The sequence below is a fragment of the Perca flavescens genome, chromosome 23, assembly GCF_004354835.1.
Source record: "Perca flavescens isolate YP-PL-M2 chromosome 23, PFLA_1.0, whole genome shotgun sequence".
NCBI lineage: Eukaryota > Metazoa > Chordata > Actinopteri > Perciformes > Percidae > Perca > Perca flavescens.
In genome coordinates this window covers 23653597-23670848 of record NC_041353.1, presented here as the reverse complement: position 1 = coordinate 23670848, position 17252 = coordinate 23653597, and the positions used below count along the sequence as shown (strand labels likewise).

The window sequence follows — 17252 nt, the reverse complement described above, 5'->3', positions numbered from 1 at the left end:
CGGGGTGCATTTCACCGCCACAACACTAGGAGGTGATAAGTCTGAGGTTATGTTTACAGATAAGATGGTGCCGGTGAGGCGACAGCCTGTTGCGTGCAGCTGTGTGTAGTTTGTGTGTGTTTTAGTATTTGAATAAAAGGATCTATCTAGATGTTAGCAAGCAAACTTTAGCACAACAGCCCACAAAGTACTGCTTGCTGACAAAGTGCTAATTTCAAAACATTACTGACATATAGACACTATACAAACGGATAACCCCGTCATTGTGACCAAAATATGTCTGAGTTTATTTGCAAAGCTGATGTCAGTGAACTAGCATGTTGCTACTCCCCACAGTAGGCTGCTTGAAACACCAACTAGCAACACACAGGACCAGTTGACCAATCACAGTCCTTGCTCTCTGAGTCGCCTCGACGCAAAGTTAGTGACAGTGTTTCTCGCTGTCAAAATGATATTTTGTTTAAATAAACAGTACTCTTAAGGTTAAGGTTATTATTATATATTAAAAAATACTTCCTGAAGAATATAATAAGCAACTATATTCTTACTTGAGTTTTAATCATTGCAGACTACTTGACTAAGTGCTGGCATTGATACGACTTAATAGCACTGAGACATTTCCCTTTATTTCTCTTTCCATTCAGGATTGATTGTTTTTCCTTTTATCATTTTAAGGCCTTTCTTTGCTAATACACATTTAAAAAAAAAATTATAATTTTTTTCACGTCCCATGAATAACCCTCCTGTTGTCTTCGGGTCAAATTTAAAAAGTTTCTACATCACAAATTTGGGTTTCTTTCAACCACATTGTCAAAGAAAATAAAGTGGATGGTTCCATACAACACTCTTCACACATAAATATACTCTTCATTGAATTTGGATGTTTTATTCTTTTTTGTATAGCATTTGAAGAAGACAAAAGAACGTTGAAAAAAGTGACAAAAATGTCACAAAAAGTTTCAAAAATTGGAGGAAAAAAACATAAAAAAGTGACAAAAAACTTGGAAAGAAAGTGTTGAAAACGAAAAAAGAAACATTGTAAAAAAGTTTTAATTTAAAGGAGCTCTAAGCGATGTTGGGTGATGTCACTTCTTGTTGACATTCAAAGTATTGTCAAACAAAACGGAGGCTAGCTCGCCCCTCCCTCCTCCTCATCCCGTCCCCTCCCTTCCACGCACTAATACATCCATGGCACTAACCCCCAACCCCCACCCACAAATCCTTCTTGTCGGTTATTGGCTGGAACATTGTTATGTTTGGTGGTGCAGGTTGGCCAGTTTGTTTTTGTTGCCGCTTGTGGAGCCTGGGATGTCTATAAAAACCACATTTTTTACAGTGTGTTCAGGGGACAGGCAGCCCGGAGATAGTGAGGAGATGTTTGCTGTATGTGACAAAAAATGGTGTAGCTTAAAAAACGTGTCACATTGCTTAGAGCACCTTTAAATGGGAAGACAACACAAGTGATAATAGATACATCATCATCCCAGCTGAAAAACACAAGTGTTATGATTTCATATGTTGGACAAGTTAAACCACACAAGGACAAACAAGAGTTTTATTAGGGATACAGTTGAAAGGTTCTAATAGATTAGATTAGATAGATTTCCCTTTACAGCCCCAAATATATATTAATAATCTAATACAGTTTCACTCTATAAGCAAAACACAACGATATTAAAAGTTTATCTTAATCACACTCTGAATGTTACATTGAACAAAGCAAGTTGAGCTATATAGTATGAGTACAGTGAGAAACAGTGATAGAGCAGGGGTGTCAAACATACAGCCCGTGGGCCAGAACCGGCCCGCCAACGGGTCCAATCAGGCCCACTGGATGACTTTGCAAAGTGTGAAAATTGCAGAGAAGTAATTAATTCTAAATTTAACACTTTAATATCAGAGAATATCCAAGTTCTCTTTCTGTAAATTAGCAACTTTTATCTTAGAAATGTTATAGTTTTTTCTCTGAATATTATCCCTCTCTCCCGGGTCTGTAACATTATTTTTTTCCTACAACGGCCTTAAAACGCCGTCGTAGCAGAAGAGACTTGTGTTTGCCAACATCAAGCTGACCAGAAACTCTGTGGCAGATACAGTCTCTGATCTTTCTGGAGTGGTTTACTGGTCCGGCCCACTTGAGATCACATTAGGGGGATGTGGCCCATGAACTAAAATGAGTTTGACACCCCTGGGCTAGAGTATACTGTTATCATAATGGTAATAGTAATCATAATTCTTATTTCATTTGATAGATGCAATACAAAGTGATTCTCAAGTCAGAGCTAACTATATATAATATATAATCAGATTATCACATCAATTCACACAGATTAACATAAAAACCAAACACCTTAATAATATTTAAAATCCCTAAACCACAATTTAAATATTCACTTTAACTCCACTCAATGTGGGTAGTGCTTTATAGCGTGCCCTGATTATAAGGAATACACACAGAATACACAGAGAAGACTAAATGTGACTGATAAAAATCAATTATCTAAAATATGCTTCAGTTTAGACCAAGACATTGAAAGTGTGTTTAATGATCAAACTGAAACAAAGATATGTGTTCAATGTTGAACATGGCTCTAATTAAACTGAGTATATGACCCATGCATGCATGCAGTAATGTATCCTGGTACTCTAAAATCATTTGTTTTTGGAGAGAAATGGTGTCTAGTACTACACTGTGCTCATAGTTATTTTTATTTTATTTTACTTTATTTATCCAGGTAAGATTGAGAAAAATTTCTCATTTGCAAGGACGAACTGCCACATTCAGAATCCACCTTATAGAATCAATTATAATGAACCTATAATTGTTGTATGTATTTTATTTATTTTCTTTTAATTTATTTTCTGTATATGTTATGAAATGTTTTAATATTGTTTGATTAAATGTAGATTTGGACCCCAGGAAGACTAGCTGGTCGTCAAGGTGTCAGCTAATGGGGATCCTTAATAAACTAAACTATAAGTAGCAGGGAGTGTGTGATTTCTTTTTTCACTTTTAATCTCTATTTTCCAAAACGTCCGGTGGATTGTTGTGGATATTTCCCCCAGGGATGAATTACGGTGCTGCAATTTCTCCATACTGCATGTAAATAAAGACAGAGAAGTGTTTCGAGTATTAACAAGAGTGGTTCAGAGTGAGAGAGTTGTCATTACTGAGGCAGGGCCCTAGACTGAAAGGTTTTAGTCAATGGACAGAAAATAAATAGCTGTTTTGATGATTATATTTATGATCATTCCTTCGAGCCAAAATGCCTTAATCCAGGGTGCCTGGGTGGCCTGCTGGAACAATGAGAGCCCATATACTGTATAGAGGCTCTGTCCTCGTGTTCGGTTCCGGCCTTCAGCAGTTTCCATCGTGTCATTCCCCCTCTCTCTCCCCTTTCATGTCTTAGCTGTCATATAGCTCTTTTGTCTTAAGTGACAGTGATAAGGGATAAAACAAGCTATGCATCACTTTGGGCTTTAGTAAATTGTTACAGGCATGTTTCCCTATTTTCTAGATCTATAGACCAAACTCTCTTAGTTATTGTTAATAGAACTTCCAGCCTGAGGGCCACACAGTACTTGTCCTATATATAACAGCCTAGATCTAAATATTACCTGAGGGTTTGGCAAGCCCTTATCTTCACACCACTTGACCAAGTGATTCCTGGCAGCCTCCACACTCTGGTCATCAGTCTTCTTACTGTAAACCCTGATCAGCTGCTCAGAAAAGCATGCTGGGAGAAGCTTGGACACCTGACAAGAATGACAGCAGCATAGAGTTGAGAATAATGACATAACAGAGACTGCCTTATGGAGTGATTGATTTAGTTCTGACCTGGTCTCTGGTGATGTTGAATGCTATGTCAGGGTTTATCTTGTTGTAGAAATACACATTATTGATGGGGTCCTTGTCTTTCATTCCATAGTCAAAAGTAGCGACCTGAACGAATAGAGGGAGAGAGAAGTCTGTTTCTATATTCCCAGGTAAATTATACCAATGGTGGAAAGCAACATTTTACAAATTAAATGATAATCAACAAAACCCAGGAAAGAAAAGTGAAGTAAAAGGAATTAGACTAAAAACTCACTAGAACTACAAAGTCCTCTGCTGTCAGTGTGACACCCCCATCGCCTCCCTCAGGGACGGCTGCAGCCAATTCCTCTTTCCAACGACGTTTCCTCTCCTTGGGGAGGGAGGAGAAAGGGAGAGAAGAAGTGTGAGGGACATGAGATTTAAAATGTAGTCAAACTTGACAACACACAGTAAGGGTATGTTCACATTAAGCGGATCAATATAAAAACATCATCTAAAACAGCGTTTTTCTCCTCACCCCAAAATGGAGCTGTTCCAAAACTTTCTTCAGCGTGTATAAATCTTAAAACACCAGAAAATGTGGACTAGTGTGGTTGTTTTTACGATACAAAAGGTTGCGCCAGCCTGCAGTCTAACTGACATTTGATCCTATGATTTTGTTCACACTGCTATCACAGCCTCTAAATTCAATTTCTAGAAATTTTGTAGTAGCCCACATGAAATCGAGGTACAATACCCATAGAGACAATGTAAAATAAAAGCAAAAACAGAAGAAAAACAATACAATGTGCACTTATCAACCACAAGATAACCATAACATCAAGTCCTGTTATAACAAAATCTAATCTTAACAATCAATTTTCAATAGGCCTATCTGATGAGAATATTCAGTGTTATCATAGCCACGGTGAAATAGATAAGGTGTCAAAGAGAAGTTAAATGTAATACAGGCACAGAAAGACATAGTTCATACCTCTGTGGGTTTCTGTGGCTGGGTTTCTTCTGGAAATCTTTCGAGGAGGGGTTCAGAGATATTGTCATATAGATTCTGACATGCCTCAGCCGCCACCATAGAGCAACGGTTGAGTACTGGTTCAAACTCATGATCTACAGGACAAACACAAACCAAAGAAAAGGTCACCAAATCATTCATGGGGTTTCACAAATAAATAATTGATACTGTAAACTGAGATACTCACAAAACTAAACAATATACATATGGGATGAAATTACTTTTCTCCATTATTTCTTTTTTAAAACTTTTGTTCATTCATGAAAGCTATCTCAATCTGGCATGTATATTCATCATTACAACTTTGTTACTTACAGAAATGGGTGCCATTTATTATTTATATGTACATAATCAAAAGGGATGGCTTCGAAACTTCAGCAAGTGTCTTTTACTCCCAATGTACCATTTACTAAACACCTCCACCAAACACCAACAACAGCTTTTGTTACCACTCTGTCTGGCTTGATCCAATTCCTCTTTCCAACCGTTAATCTTCTCCTGAGGGAGGGAGGAGAAAAGGTGAGAGACACAAGATTTAAAATGCCTTCCATCTTGACAACTCACAGTAAAAGTACTTCCACATGACTTTGTTTTTCGGTTATGGTCCACAGTTATGTCCACACTAAATAAGAGCTTTTCTAAAACTGTCTTCAGAGTGTATGAATCTTAAATCACCAGATACTGTATATGTAAATATCAACAACTATATTGTGACTCTGGCTGTATTAAGGGAGCAGGAGGGGACTGGCAGGGTAACCAGCAGTGTCTGTAGTCCAGTCACAGACGGGACTCTGTATGGCAGCAAAGTTAGAGGACAACTAGTCATCTCGATCTAGTCAGACAACGTAGTGACCATAAACAGCACCTTACCAGATGTTGGCTCTGATGCACAATTTTAACTAAAACTTAACTAAAAAATTTGCATTGACTGTTTCACTGTGGGCAGGGTTCTCTATGAAAATGACCTGGAAAAGCTAATGTGGACGCAAGTATTTTTCACACAAAAAAAAAAATGATGTACAGTAGTCCAAGCAACATTTGATCCTATGATGTTGTTCCCACTACTATCACATCCTCAATGTACAATAATAGAGACAACAGTAACAAGCAATGTGCACCAAAAGGAGCACAGCAGCTATGTTATATCAAAACCTGTTTTTATAATATTCAGTGTTATAATAGCCTCAGTAAGAATATACAGTATAATGTGTCACACAGAGGTGTGATGTAATACAGGTACACAAAGACATTAATGCACACCCTGGTTGGGACTTGTCTAGGCTTGGTTTCACCCAGAAACCTGTAGTGGTCTCGAGAGATGATCCTTTTTAGAATCTTCTTTGCCTCAGCCAGCTTCTTTGCCTCATCCTGCTCCACAGAGGAAGAGTTGGGGACTTTTGCCTCATCCAGCTCGAGTATTTGTTCAAACACATGATCTATAGAACAAACCGAGTGAAAGACAGCTGAGTTAAAACCATACACTGTATACTGCACTACAAAGCAAAAAGGCAGTAACTACGCAGAGTGCAGAACTGAGAAAAAGGACTTTAAAGTTATCCTGTCATCCAGCTAAGTAGTTGTAGGTAGATTATTGGACATGTGGCTGTTTTTGTTACTTTATATTGGCTTATTCTTTGTACATATCAATCCTCATATTTAATTTGATATTTTACCCCTATTTTGCAGTTACTGTATTCTTGCTTTGTATTACTTACCAAAAACGTGGCACCATACCAAGGAAAAAGTAACTACAGATTCTCCAAAAACTATTTTGCCACAACTTGGGCTCTGGGTGTGTTAGATACACTGTATTTGAAATAATTGGAACCATTTGTTTTCCTGAACATGGATATACCAAAACCAAAACTAATTTGACCATTTTAGGTTAATATAATTAAGGGGAATCCAAATTAAATATATAATTTTATATTCAGAAGAAGAAACCGTGCAAAAAATAAATGCTTAGGAACAGGAACCAATGTGTTTGAGCCTGAGAGTGAGAGCTAAGGGGGGCATAAATACCTGCCGGCTCACTCTGCAGAAGTTTGTTTTTGTTGAAAGCATGGATGCTTACAGTAAAGAACTCGCTAACTTCTCTAAACAGTATTTGAATATTTTTCCACCGCTGGTTGGATTATAACTTTGTGACATGAACAACAAAATGATGACATGGCATCGGTGATGATGTGAAGTTACAGAGGATAAAGTTACAGCTAGGAGCAGGGAGGATCAGGGGCAGGTAAGCAAAGCTAAAAAGCAAAAAATTTATTTGAACACCTTTGATCTTATTCTGGGGAATTTTCTAGAAAGTGTTTGTCATTATTTTAAATGCAATAAGAATAAACATTTGCATAAAGCAAGCATATTTGTCCACTACCATGTTGATAGGATGATTGAAACTTCAAAAAATATCCTATTATGGTCGACTGATAGCGTAGGTTTTGATGTATAGTTCCTTTGCTCCTTGCTAACCCATTTGTATGCTAGCATCACCAAAACTAGTGCGCTTTCTGCCAAAGTCGAACAACTGTGGCCTCAATAGTTGATCTCCTTGTGTTCAGGTAAGCAATCAAAATCCTTAGAATGATTCAGAAAATTGACAGTTGTTTTTAATGTTAAAACACAAGCTCACAGCACACAGTGGTATCTACAGACCTGTCAGCTTGGTGTAGGCCTCCATGTCATCTATGGCTGTAGAGAGAGTGAACTCTTTCCCTCTTGAGCCTTTAATCTTGATATGCCCGTCTGCTTCTAAAAAGGCCTCTGCGATCCTGGATGACCATACCCAACATATTATCACTTTTATGCATATTAGAATATAGAGTAAATTATGAAGCAAATGAAATAAGCTGCATCAGAAGAAGCTAATTGTTGTTAGAGGCCCAACGTGGGAAGGTTAGCTACTCACATATACTGAATGATCGTGTTCACTCTGTGCTGGCAGGCTCTTCTGTGGAGACAGTTCCTGGTGTAGAACATGTCATACAGATTGGCCACCTCCTGTTTAGAGGATTGTCTATAGTTTAGTCATAACTAATAAGGCAAGGCAGCTTTATTTATTCAGCACATTTCAACAACAAGACGATTCAAAATGCTTTACATAAAACATTTACAATGGCTGACAAGGGACAAACGCACTGCAACTGCAACAGAGACGTGTCTGTAAACTTGTGGTAATAAAAAGGCAGAGCGCTCTCTCCCCGTGGGGGCGAAAGTCAAGCTCTTCCACTTAGCTGCTCCCCCTAGAGGCCTGGAGAACTTCCTTTGTGTAAACTAGATGCAGCCTTTTTTTACATTTGTTTTTGGGGATTGTGTGCTTTTATTTTTGCATCGTTTCTGTATTCGCAGCGTGTTTGTGTATTTGCTTGTGTTGTATGTATTTGCACCATGTTTGCTAAATTCTGTGCATGTGTTGTCAACCGTAAACATTAATGAGCAGTTAAAACAATTAAAAACCTTTTATTAAAGAGAATATAAAATAGAATAGAATAAGACAGGTAATAAGACAGGAATTAAAGCATGAAGATAAGATAAATAGATGGTGTTTTAAAATTGGATTTAACAAAAGCAGGAGTAACAATGTCAGCACCTTGTCTCTACTGCAGATGTGATTCAGCCCGTCTTTTTCCACTTTAATCACTCTGGCAAACTGTATGAAGCGGAGATGGTCAAAGTTGTTCTTCATGCCCAGGTGGTAGCAGTCCCTGAGAAGAGACAGAATGAAGAAATGGGTAATGGACTTCTTACTTTAAACTAATCAAAGCAACCTGGAGGATGCTGCGTATTGTTAAAATTATCACAAGATTATTATACAGTACATGTTCAGGAGAAAATAATCCATAGTAGTTTATCACTCTGCATCAAGCTCTACAGTAGCTGTTCAACAAGCCCCACCTGGCAAAGTAGTCAAACTTGTCCACATCAATGCCGTTGCTTTTGTTGGCCACGATTTCATAGAGGAAGGATTTTTCCTTTGGTCGACCATTATATGGCCACTGTGGAGATGAGAGCATATTAATGGCATTATAATCAATGATGATGATGATACTGACTGATTTCACTCAATTTACACAGGCAGGACTGACCTGGACTGGTTTACGGTCCTTCAGTCCTTCAATCATCGCTTTGATGAAATCCATGTCCTCGGGCAGAATCAGACCATGGTCCTCCATCTCCAGCTCCAGATTATTAGATTCCACCAGATGGTCAAACATCTCTACAGAGGCTTCTTCATGCTACAAGATACACATTATTCATGTTATTATGAGACATAAAGAAAGACATAAAGAAGTAAAGAAAGTTAAAAAAAAAACATTTAGCCTACAGCCTTTTCTCCTCAACTGAACTTGAGCTGGAGCAGTGAAACAGAAAAGACGTGGATTTTTCTATGTCTTAACCAGGGCCGGCGATTGCTACAGGCAACCTAGGCGATTGCTACACCCAGGGCGATTCCTCAACTGAACTTGATTGCTATAGCTGGAGGCATTGCTATGAAACTAGAAAAGGCTATTGCTATAGGCGACCTAGGCGATTGCTATAGGCGACCTAGGCGATTGCTATAGGCGACCTAGGCTATTGCTATAGGCGACCTAGGCGATTGCCTAGGGCGTCAAAAGTGTTGGGGGCGCCGTGTCGTCCTTAGGTCTACTTCTCATTAATAATAGAATTAGAAAGACAAGCGAAATAAAACGTGTTTATTAAACATGATCATTCTAGGGCGCCCCCTCAGCCACACGTTTACTTGTCAACCTTTCATCACGCGACGATTACAGTCTCCGGGTCAGACTCAAACACACGGAGCTCTGAAGCAGACCTGTGCGTCGCTTGGTGTCCACTCTCGCTGTAAAAATAGAGACGAGCAGCGGCACTGGTCTGTGCAGCTTCCGTGTTTATAATGGACGCGCTCTGCTGTGGGCATGCTGCGGCAAATGTGTCCCTATTTCTTTGTAGTTCTGTGTTCCCACCTCCAACGTAGAGCAGCGTAGCCTACAGCTACTTCCCTAAACTGTCTCATTCAGAGACCAGCGTCCCAAACGGGGATCTCTGTCTGTCAGGAGGTCTGAGATCTACCGTCTCAGCAGAGATATCACGTAGGCTAATGCACAGCAGACTATGGTGCAGGTGGATTATTTTCTGAAATATAGTGACTTTATTCTTGTAATAGCTTATTGTATTATCACTTTATTTTTCTCACAATATCACAACTCCTCCAAACCTCAGAGAACACAGATGAGATATACTGTATTTTGAATGTGCACAAAGTTTTGAAAATGAGCAGAAATCTTGCTCAAACACATCTGAAATATTACAGTCCAGGGGTTTATTAATTCATTAAAATGAATTCATGTATCATTCAGGTGAATAATTAATTAATTCCTTCTCAACAAAAGAAGCAAAAGTGGGAAGAGTAAATGATGCCTAGGCTACATGTGTGCTGTCTCAGATATAATTACAAACATCGATCCAAAGGAAAATAAATAGATGAAAGCAATACAGAATGCCTGAGAGCCTTACTGCAAAATATGCCATTATGTTTTTATATTTGGATTGTAATCTATGTTTCCCTTTAGATAAAGGTATTTCCAGCATAATTGATTCAGAAAAAGGTAAAAATAAAAAAACTAAATAAAAGAAATAAGTGCATAAAAATTCACTAGAATGCAGGAAATTAAGTATTTAATGCTCAAAATTTTCAGGGGGTGGACCCCCAGACCCCCCCCCCCCATCATAAGTCACCATGCACACAAATCTGGAAACAAAACACTGGCCTTTGGGTTGCCAGACCAGTTATGATTATACCAAATGTTGGTGCCGTCTAACTTACATGGAAGCTAGAAAGTAAAATGAACATACATTGCTACTCTATCGCTGACACAGCGCTGTGGAGATCTGGCAATGCGAGACTGGGGTGGGGGGGCGCAAAACTCAATCGCGCCTAGGGCAATTCTAGAACCGGCCCTGGCAGAAACATATCTGCTGCTGCTAGCCTTGTCTGTACACATTTATGTTTCCCATTGATTCACTGCACTCAAGCAGTAGTATACTTCATGTTAAACATAAATATGTACTGATTTGATAACAGCAAAGACAACGTCGGCAGTATTGACGGCAAAATAGGCTACAGAAAATTTTGTTCTGTATTGACAGGTGCAATATTTGAAAATCGATTTTTGATTACATTTATATTCTGCATTTATATCAAAACCTAGAGACTTTCAAACATCAAAATGTCATTTATTAATATGTATTTTTGTCAAAATGACATATAAACATCTTTTCTTATTCTATTTTGCCTGGAAACGCTTCAAACACGCTTGCGTGTCACGTGAAAAATAGGCGTCGGTTCTATTTTTAGCATGCACGCGTTTTCGGCGCGGCTCGAACCGCGCCTGAGACGTGCGTGTCACGCAGGCAGTGTGCCAGCTCTAACCTGTTACCATGGGAGCCCAAATAAAAACGGACACGCCACGCAGCTGACACGCTCACGCCACGCAGGCAGTGTGTTGCTGGCCTAGTGATACACATACATATAACAATAAACACAAGAATACTCCTTTAATGTTAACCTACATTTTATTAATCACTGCACAGAAATAATATAGCAAAATACCAGGAATGCCACAGCTAATTGTACTTAAGGGATTAGTTTTATATTTTATGAAATACAACAAGATACAGAAGTTTAATTACTGAGCTGGTAAACAGGTTTTGTTACTATTGGACAGAGCCAGGCTAGCTGTTTCTATTGGCTTCCAGTCTTTATGCTAAGCTAAGATACTGGCTGATGGCAGTGTTGGGAAAGCTATTTTCAAAGCTTTGCAAGCTCCCAATTACTTCACACTGGAAGAAGTTGGACTCCAGCAAAGCTAGGGAGAAATCTAGTTAACTAAAGTCAATTAAACTACTTTGTAAAAAAAGAAGAGACATTGAAAATGGACATGTAATACAACATTTAACAAAATATATAACACAAAAGTGAGTAGCAACTCACTTGACTTTATTGCAAAAAGTACCCACTTGTTCCCAGGTCATGTTCAAGTTCAGTTTTACAAGTTGTATTATTCAGGTATATTATTGTTTTATTATATTTATCTATTTATCTTCATTATTATTGCCACTATTATTACATCCCACCCTACTAAGGTTCACTGAACATGGAAAAAAACAAGGACTGAGGTATGTACTGGCACAGATCAACGATTCATTTGATTAATGATGAAATACTTTTTTATTTTTCATTTTGGCTCACAAACAAACAAGCCAGCACTACATTACATTGGCTCTTTTGTTTTGCTGCAACCTTGACTGCTAAACACAAACCTGTTGTTCATGTCTTTGCTAATTAGTTCCTGTTTGTTTTCAAATGATTTTCTACCTTAATGCAGGCTATGGCTGGTGGGTTATTATATCACACATCAGACAACAAAAATAATAATTTCTTACCTTCCACTCATTTTCTGGTTGTACTTTGGGTATGAACATTTGATCATACAGATGGGAAAAGGGACTATGTCCTAGATATGGAGAAATAAATATAAATTAACCTAATGAGGATTGTATGCAAAGTGAACTGAGGTGTGAAGTGAACTGTATGTAGATCTAGTAAATCTTACAGGCCTGTTTTGTGTTTTCTGTTGATGCAAATCAAACATTTCTTCCATTTTTGTTTGTTGTCATTTTGTCACCATTATTTTCCATTAAAGCAACAACATAATGGAAGTCATGCCAAGTCATGTCGTTAAAAAAATACTCGCCAATTTTGCAACGCAAATTTTAACAGAATTTAGGTCCGTCTGCGGCTGCAGGACCTGGAGCTCACCGCCAGTGTTTCAGTTTAACTGTTAAAAAGTATTTAGATAATTAAAATGTATTTATTTAGAAGCTAAGGCTAGGCTGGTTTGTTGGTTAGTTAGCTAATGCTAGCTTGCTATTCCACCAAGCTTCCATGCTACATAAATAAGCCGGACAGAGTTGTCTCTCATCTGGTGATAGAAACCCTGCTTCCCTGTTCTGTTGGCTCAGAGCTCCACAGTCTAAGTCCACAGGTACACATTAGTTTTACACCAAATGTATCACCAAAAGTGTTGCAAAAGTTGAGGCGCGCAGATTCCCCCCTTGGTGATGCGAGAGATCACATATGTGAGGTTGCAGTGACAGATGCGAGAGGTTGTAATCACTGAGTTGTGGTTATGATGGAAAATGAACTTGAGTAAAAAACAGTATACAAGTAAATGTTGCATTGCAAGTTTGCAGCTGTCAGTGTGTTCATAGAAATATCAATCTACACATTTGTGAATATTTTTTCTATGACTTCACATTCAGAATACAGGTGTGTGAACATTTTCTACGAGTGCAAATTTCAAATTAGAAGTTCAGAGTTTTTTTTACAAGCTCTCATGTGTTTTTTTTTCTTTGTGTGACTTCAAATTCAGATCATATATGTGTGTCAATATTTTTTACAAGTGCAAATTTTAACATACAAGTTCAGATTTTGGTTTTCACATCGTATTCTACAAGCTCTCACATTTTGCAACATATTTACATATCATACACATTAAATTTGACACTGTCTGACAATTTGTGCATAGCTTCATTTTAATTTTATATAGATTTTTGTTTTAGATTCATTTTATTGTCATTCATACTATTTCACAGGGTAAGTGGACAACAGAACAAAGTTATATTGCATCCGGTTCACAAATATAATGAAAAAAATGTTAACAAGAGGAAAAATAAAAACTCATATAAACACAGACTTGGTATAATGCACACAGGATAAATGCTGAAAACGTAATGTTAATCCCACCCACTAATAACCATTTAAAACATATGACATGATGTTATAGTGAAAAGGTGTGTATCACTCACCCAGGTCATGGCAGAGACCAGCAATCTTCACACAAAGGACGTCTCTGTCATCAATGTCGAGTTCCGGCTGCCTTGTACGCAGAGCTTCAACAAGTTGACCTGCCAAGTGTGCCACCCTTTATCACCAGACACAATACACAACAATAAAAAACTCATGAAACAATTACCACACAAGTATTCTGCTAAAAAATGGAAATATGAACTTGTATTATGCTTGTACTTATGTATGCAATCTGTTTACTTTGGTTTTATTGATGTTATCGGTGCTTTACTGCAAACTAGTCTCATATTCATTTGGATTGTGATTCCCTTAAGACTCAAAACTATTTATCTGATACCATACCAACATACCCAATGGAGTGTTCAAAGCGGTTGTGGGATGCTCCAGGGTAAACAAAGTAGACCCCTCCAAGCTGCTTGATGTTTCTCAGTCTCTGGAACTGAGGTGTGTCGATGATTTTGATGAGAAGTGGGTGTAACTCCACCGTCCCGTGGATGGGATCATTAAACACCTGACAGAACACATAGAACATAAACTCAGTCCAATGATGACCCAAAAGAGTCCCAGTAAACCCAGCTCCAGTTCTCCTGAGGGTAGCTGTGATCTAGCTAGAGAATGAGAATAGGAAAATGTTCTTGCATGAGGCCCAATGAGCCCAAACATTAATTCAAATCCCAAAGGAATAACATGCTGATGGGATCAATTAGCACTGGTTCAACCCAGGGTTTGTGTATCACGACGGTGGCTCACTTGTTACCGGGTTACATTGCCATGGTAACCTATGGTGAACACTTAACCTGGTCGGGAGCAGGATAATTTGGAGATTAGAGATCAACCGGTGTTAAAGCACCGCCTACTGACCAATCAATACTCGATTGATAGCGGCATCACCGTTCTTAGAAGATCCGGTAGAACTCGGTGCGCTCAGAAAAGTCAGAACATTTAGAGACCGACAACCCCGTTAACATTCCCTGATGGTTATCTTTATGAAAGATATAGATTTAGCGGAGGGAATTATGTATCTTTGTCAGCTTTTTAAGCCCTAATTTGCCAATGCGATCGGTTTTAATTACCTTTTCATATTCTTTTTTTATTTGCTCCAATGATCACTTAACTGCCAGGGTTGCAACTGAAATAATATGTTACAGCAACAAAAGTTTATGGAATGTACTGTAAGTGTAATTATGGTCAGATCTCCTTGTGCCCGACTGATGATGATATTGATAAGTCTTATAATTTACGCATTTACAGCGTTGGAAAACTTTGCCAGCTTTCCTTCCTGGTTAGGCTCGATATCTTACCTTAAGGTCCATCTTCAATTTCTTCTGTGGCGTTTCAGATCTGTCAGACATTGTATCTGCGTCTAACCGATGTTAGGACAGTCCCACAAATTTTGCACACAAGTTGCTTAGGCTCAGACATCCATGGCGCACAGGAGGCGGGATGCACGGATCCATCTCCCCAGGAACAAATGCTGTGTCAGATGGACAAACTCATGTGATGCGTAATTGATCCCGTGGATGATTTGTAGGCTGTTAAGTGAACAAGGTATACCTGGTCCACCAAACACTGGGCCGTCTTGACTGTCTTAATTTTGCACATGTTTCTGTTACTGTAGTCCTACTTACTGTTGAATTATTTCATCCATGCGTGGTGCAGCGGATCCGTGCGCACTGTCACCTGCCGTGGAGACGCTGGTCTCACTAACCTCTCCTCCTCTGAGTCAGAGCTCCCTCGCGCTGGACTCAGTTTCACTGAGCCTACTAACAATTAGAAAGTAAATAAATTGCATTACATCAGTTAGTTCAAACTGCTTATTGTGCGTAATTTGGACTGACACTGAGATGCATGGGAACAGGCAAATTGTATCTTTATAGTGGTATCCAAATTATGTGACAGACTTAGGTTATCCTACAACTTGTTTTGATACTGTACTGTATGGATGGTAGCTACAGGACATGCTTTGAATTCATAAGATTTAAAATACAGTGTTAGGGACAGATCAGATGGCCAGAGACTTGAGACTTGACTTGGACTTGTGGCAAAAGACTTGAGACTTGACTTGAACTTGCCCCTCAAAGACTTGACACTCGACTTGGACTTCCAAAAAATCATGGATCATATCATATAAAGAATCATATAAAGAAACCACCGAAATTAGCTAAAACGGCTAAAGCTAGCTAAGTAAACTAGTAGATAATGAATGCTGCTGCTACAGGGATACGTTTGGGATAAGGAATCATCAGAAATATACTTGTATATGTATACTTATAATTCTTCTCCCAAAACGCTGGGGCAGACCTACCGGTATTCACTAAAGTCACTGTCACTTACCATAGACAATGATGAGCAGCTTCGAAGTCCATTGGTAACTGTTGGTTGGTTGTTCCAAACTCATTCAAATTACTAAGATCATGTGTGTTTAAGTGTGCCATGATGCTAATTATCCAGCATGTTTTTCAGAATTTAGAGAGTAGTCTAAAATTCTATTGAAGTTCTGAGCCTGTTAATCGCCAACTAGTATTGAAATCATCACAGATCCATTGATTTTGGTTGGATTTTTATAATTCTTTATGTGGAATGAGTATACTGTTTGGTGAAAAGAATGGCATATTGACTGATGTCATAACTCGGGGGAATAGTTGATTGCCAATGAAGTAAAGATGAAAATATTGGAAAAAAGTGAGAAAACGCCTAATTTTTTGGCATTAAATTGATGCAAAATCATGTAGAATTGTTTTTTAAGAGTTATTTTTTCAGTGGATATTGTCAGCACGTGTTCTGTGTATCTGGAATGCATTTATTGACAGCCTACCCAACCCACTGAGCATTTGAGGAAAACAATAATTTTTTACATTATCTGATAAAAAATAAAGGGTGCTTACACTAAAATGGCCACAATTCTTTTTTGCGATATTTCCGGAAGAGCAAACCCTCCAATTATTGGTTCTTAGGGTCAAAGTTAACAGAAAAAAACACAAATAAAAAGTATGGCAGACCATGTCAGGTTCAACCCATTTTTGAGACTCATGTATGTATAAACATACATGTGGAACAGTAAATCCTCAGGATGAACTGTATCTGTGGATGGCTACCTTACCTATAGGCCAGTAAGCCTATCCTCAGTGGGGATATATATTTGCTATTAATATGTTGGAATTATATATGTACATTTTAATTTTTGAAAAAGACTTTCAAAAATTGACGATAATTTGGATGCCACCCTGCAGTGACTCTGAGGACCCCCTAGAGGTCCCCGACCCCCTGTTGAAGATCTCTGGTTTTGATGACACAAAATACAATTTAACACAGACAACAGTAACCACGTATACCGAGAGCAAAATGCTAAATTATTTTCTGGCCACCACATTATAATCACCGCAGATTGCCAATTTACAAAGAGGTCCAACAGAGTTTTTTCCTTCTTTCTTTCTTATATTGTGATTGTATTGGCATATTTTGGCATGAAAACATATAGTTCTGCAGTTAGGAATATGCTCTCACTTTGACAGCTGCCTCAGGGTCTTTATGCAGGTTGCTGTCAGGGGGGGGAC

The 17252-nt window shown here is 38.5% G+C and overlaps 2 protein-coding genes across 2 annotated transcripts; both read right to left on the bottom strand.

The window, feature by feature from the left end:
- Positions 1-2959: 2959 nt before the first annotated feature.
- On the bottom strand, positions 2960-9043 carry LOC114550547 (deoxynucleoside triphosphate triphosphohydrolase SAMHD1). Its single transcript, XM_028571357.1, has 11 exons — positions 8915-9043; positions 8724-8824; positions 8419-8533; positions 7738-7829; positions 7485-7600; positions 6225-6265; positions 6078-6182; positions 4092-4187; positions 3839-3943; positions 3619-3756; positions 2960-3097 (listed from the first exon to the last, which is right to left on the bottom strand). Exons 1-11 carry the CDS (start codon positions 9041-9043, stop codon positions 3074-3076), a joined length of 1062 nt encoding a protein of 353 aa, XP_028427158.1. The 3' UTR covers positions 2960-3073.
- Positions 9044-11311: 2268 nt separating this feature from the next.
- On the bottom strand, positions 11312-15050 carry LOC114550546 (deoxynucleoside triphosphate triphosphohydrolase SAMHD1-like). Its single transcript, XM_028571356.1, has 4 exons — positions 15000-15050; positions 14049-14209; positions 13698-13813; positions 11312-11340 (listed from the first exon to the last, which is right to left on the bottom strand). The coding sequence occupies exons 1-4, from the start codon at positions 15048-15050 to the stop codon at positions 11312-11314; spliced, it is 357 nt and encodes a 118-aa protein (XP_028427157.1).
- Between the last annotated feature and the right edge of the window lie 2202 nt (positions 15051-17252).

Bases quoted from the DNA above. Each gene is read 5' to 3' on its own strand.
- LOC114550547 (XM_028571357.1), bottom strand. From the start codon at position 9,043: ATGTTTGACCATCTGGTGGAATCTAATAATCTGGAGCTGGAGATGGAG. The intron at 8,825-8,914 runs GTCAGTCCTGCC...TCATCTCCACAG, and splicing joins AGGACCGTAAACCAGTCCAG to TGGCCATATAATGGTCGACC. The intron at 7,601-7,737 runs GTGAGTAGCTAA...ATGGTCATCCAG, and splicing joins AACACGATCATTCAGTATAT to GATCGCAGAGGCCTTTTTAG.
- LOC114550546 (XM_028571356.1), bottom strand. From the start codon at position 15,050: ATGTCTGACAGATCTGAAACGCCACAGAAGAAATTGAAGATGGACCTT. The intron at 14,210-14,999 runs GTAAGATATCGA...GTGTTCTGTCAG, and splicing joins AATTGAAGATGGACCTTAAG to GTGTTTAATGATCCCATCCA. The intron at 11,341-13,697 runs GTGAGTGATACA...GTGTATCACTAG, and splicing joins TGGTCTCTGCCATGACCTGG to GCCAGCAACACACTGCCTGC.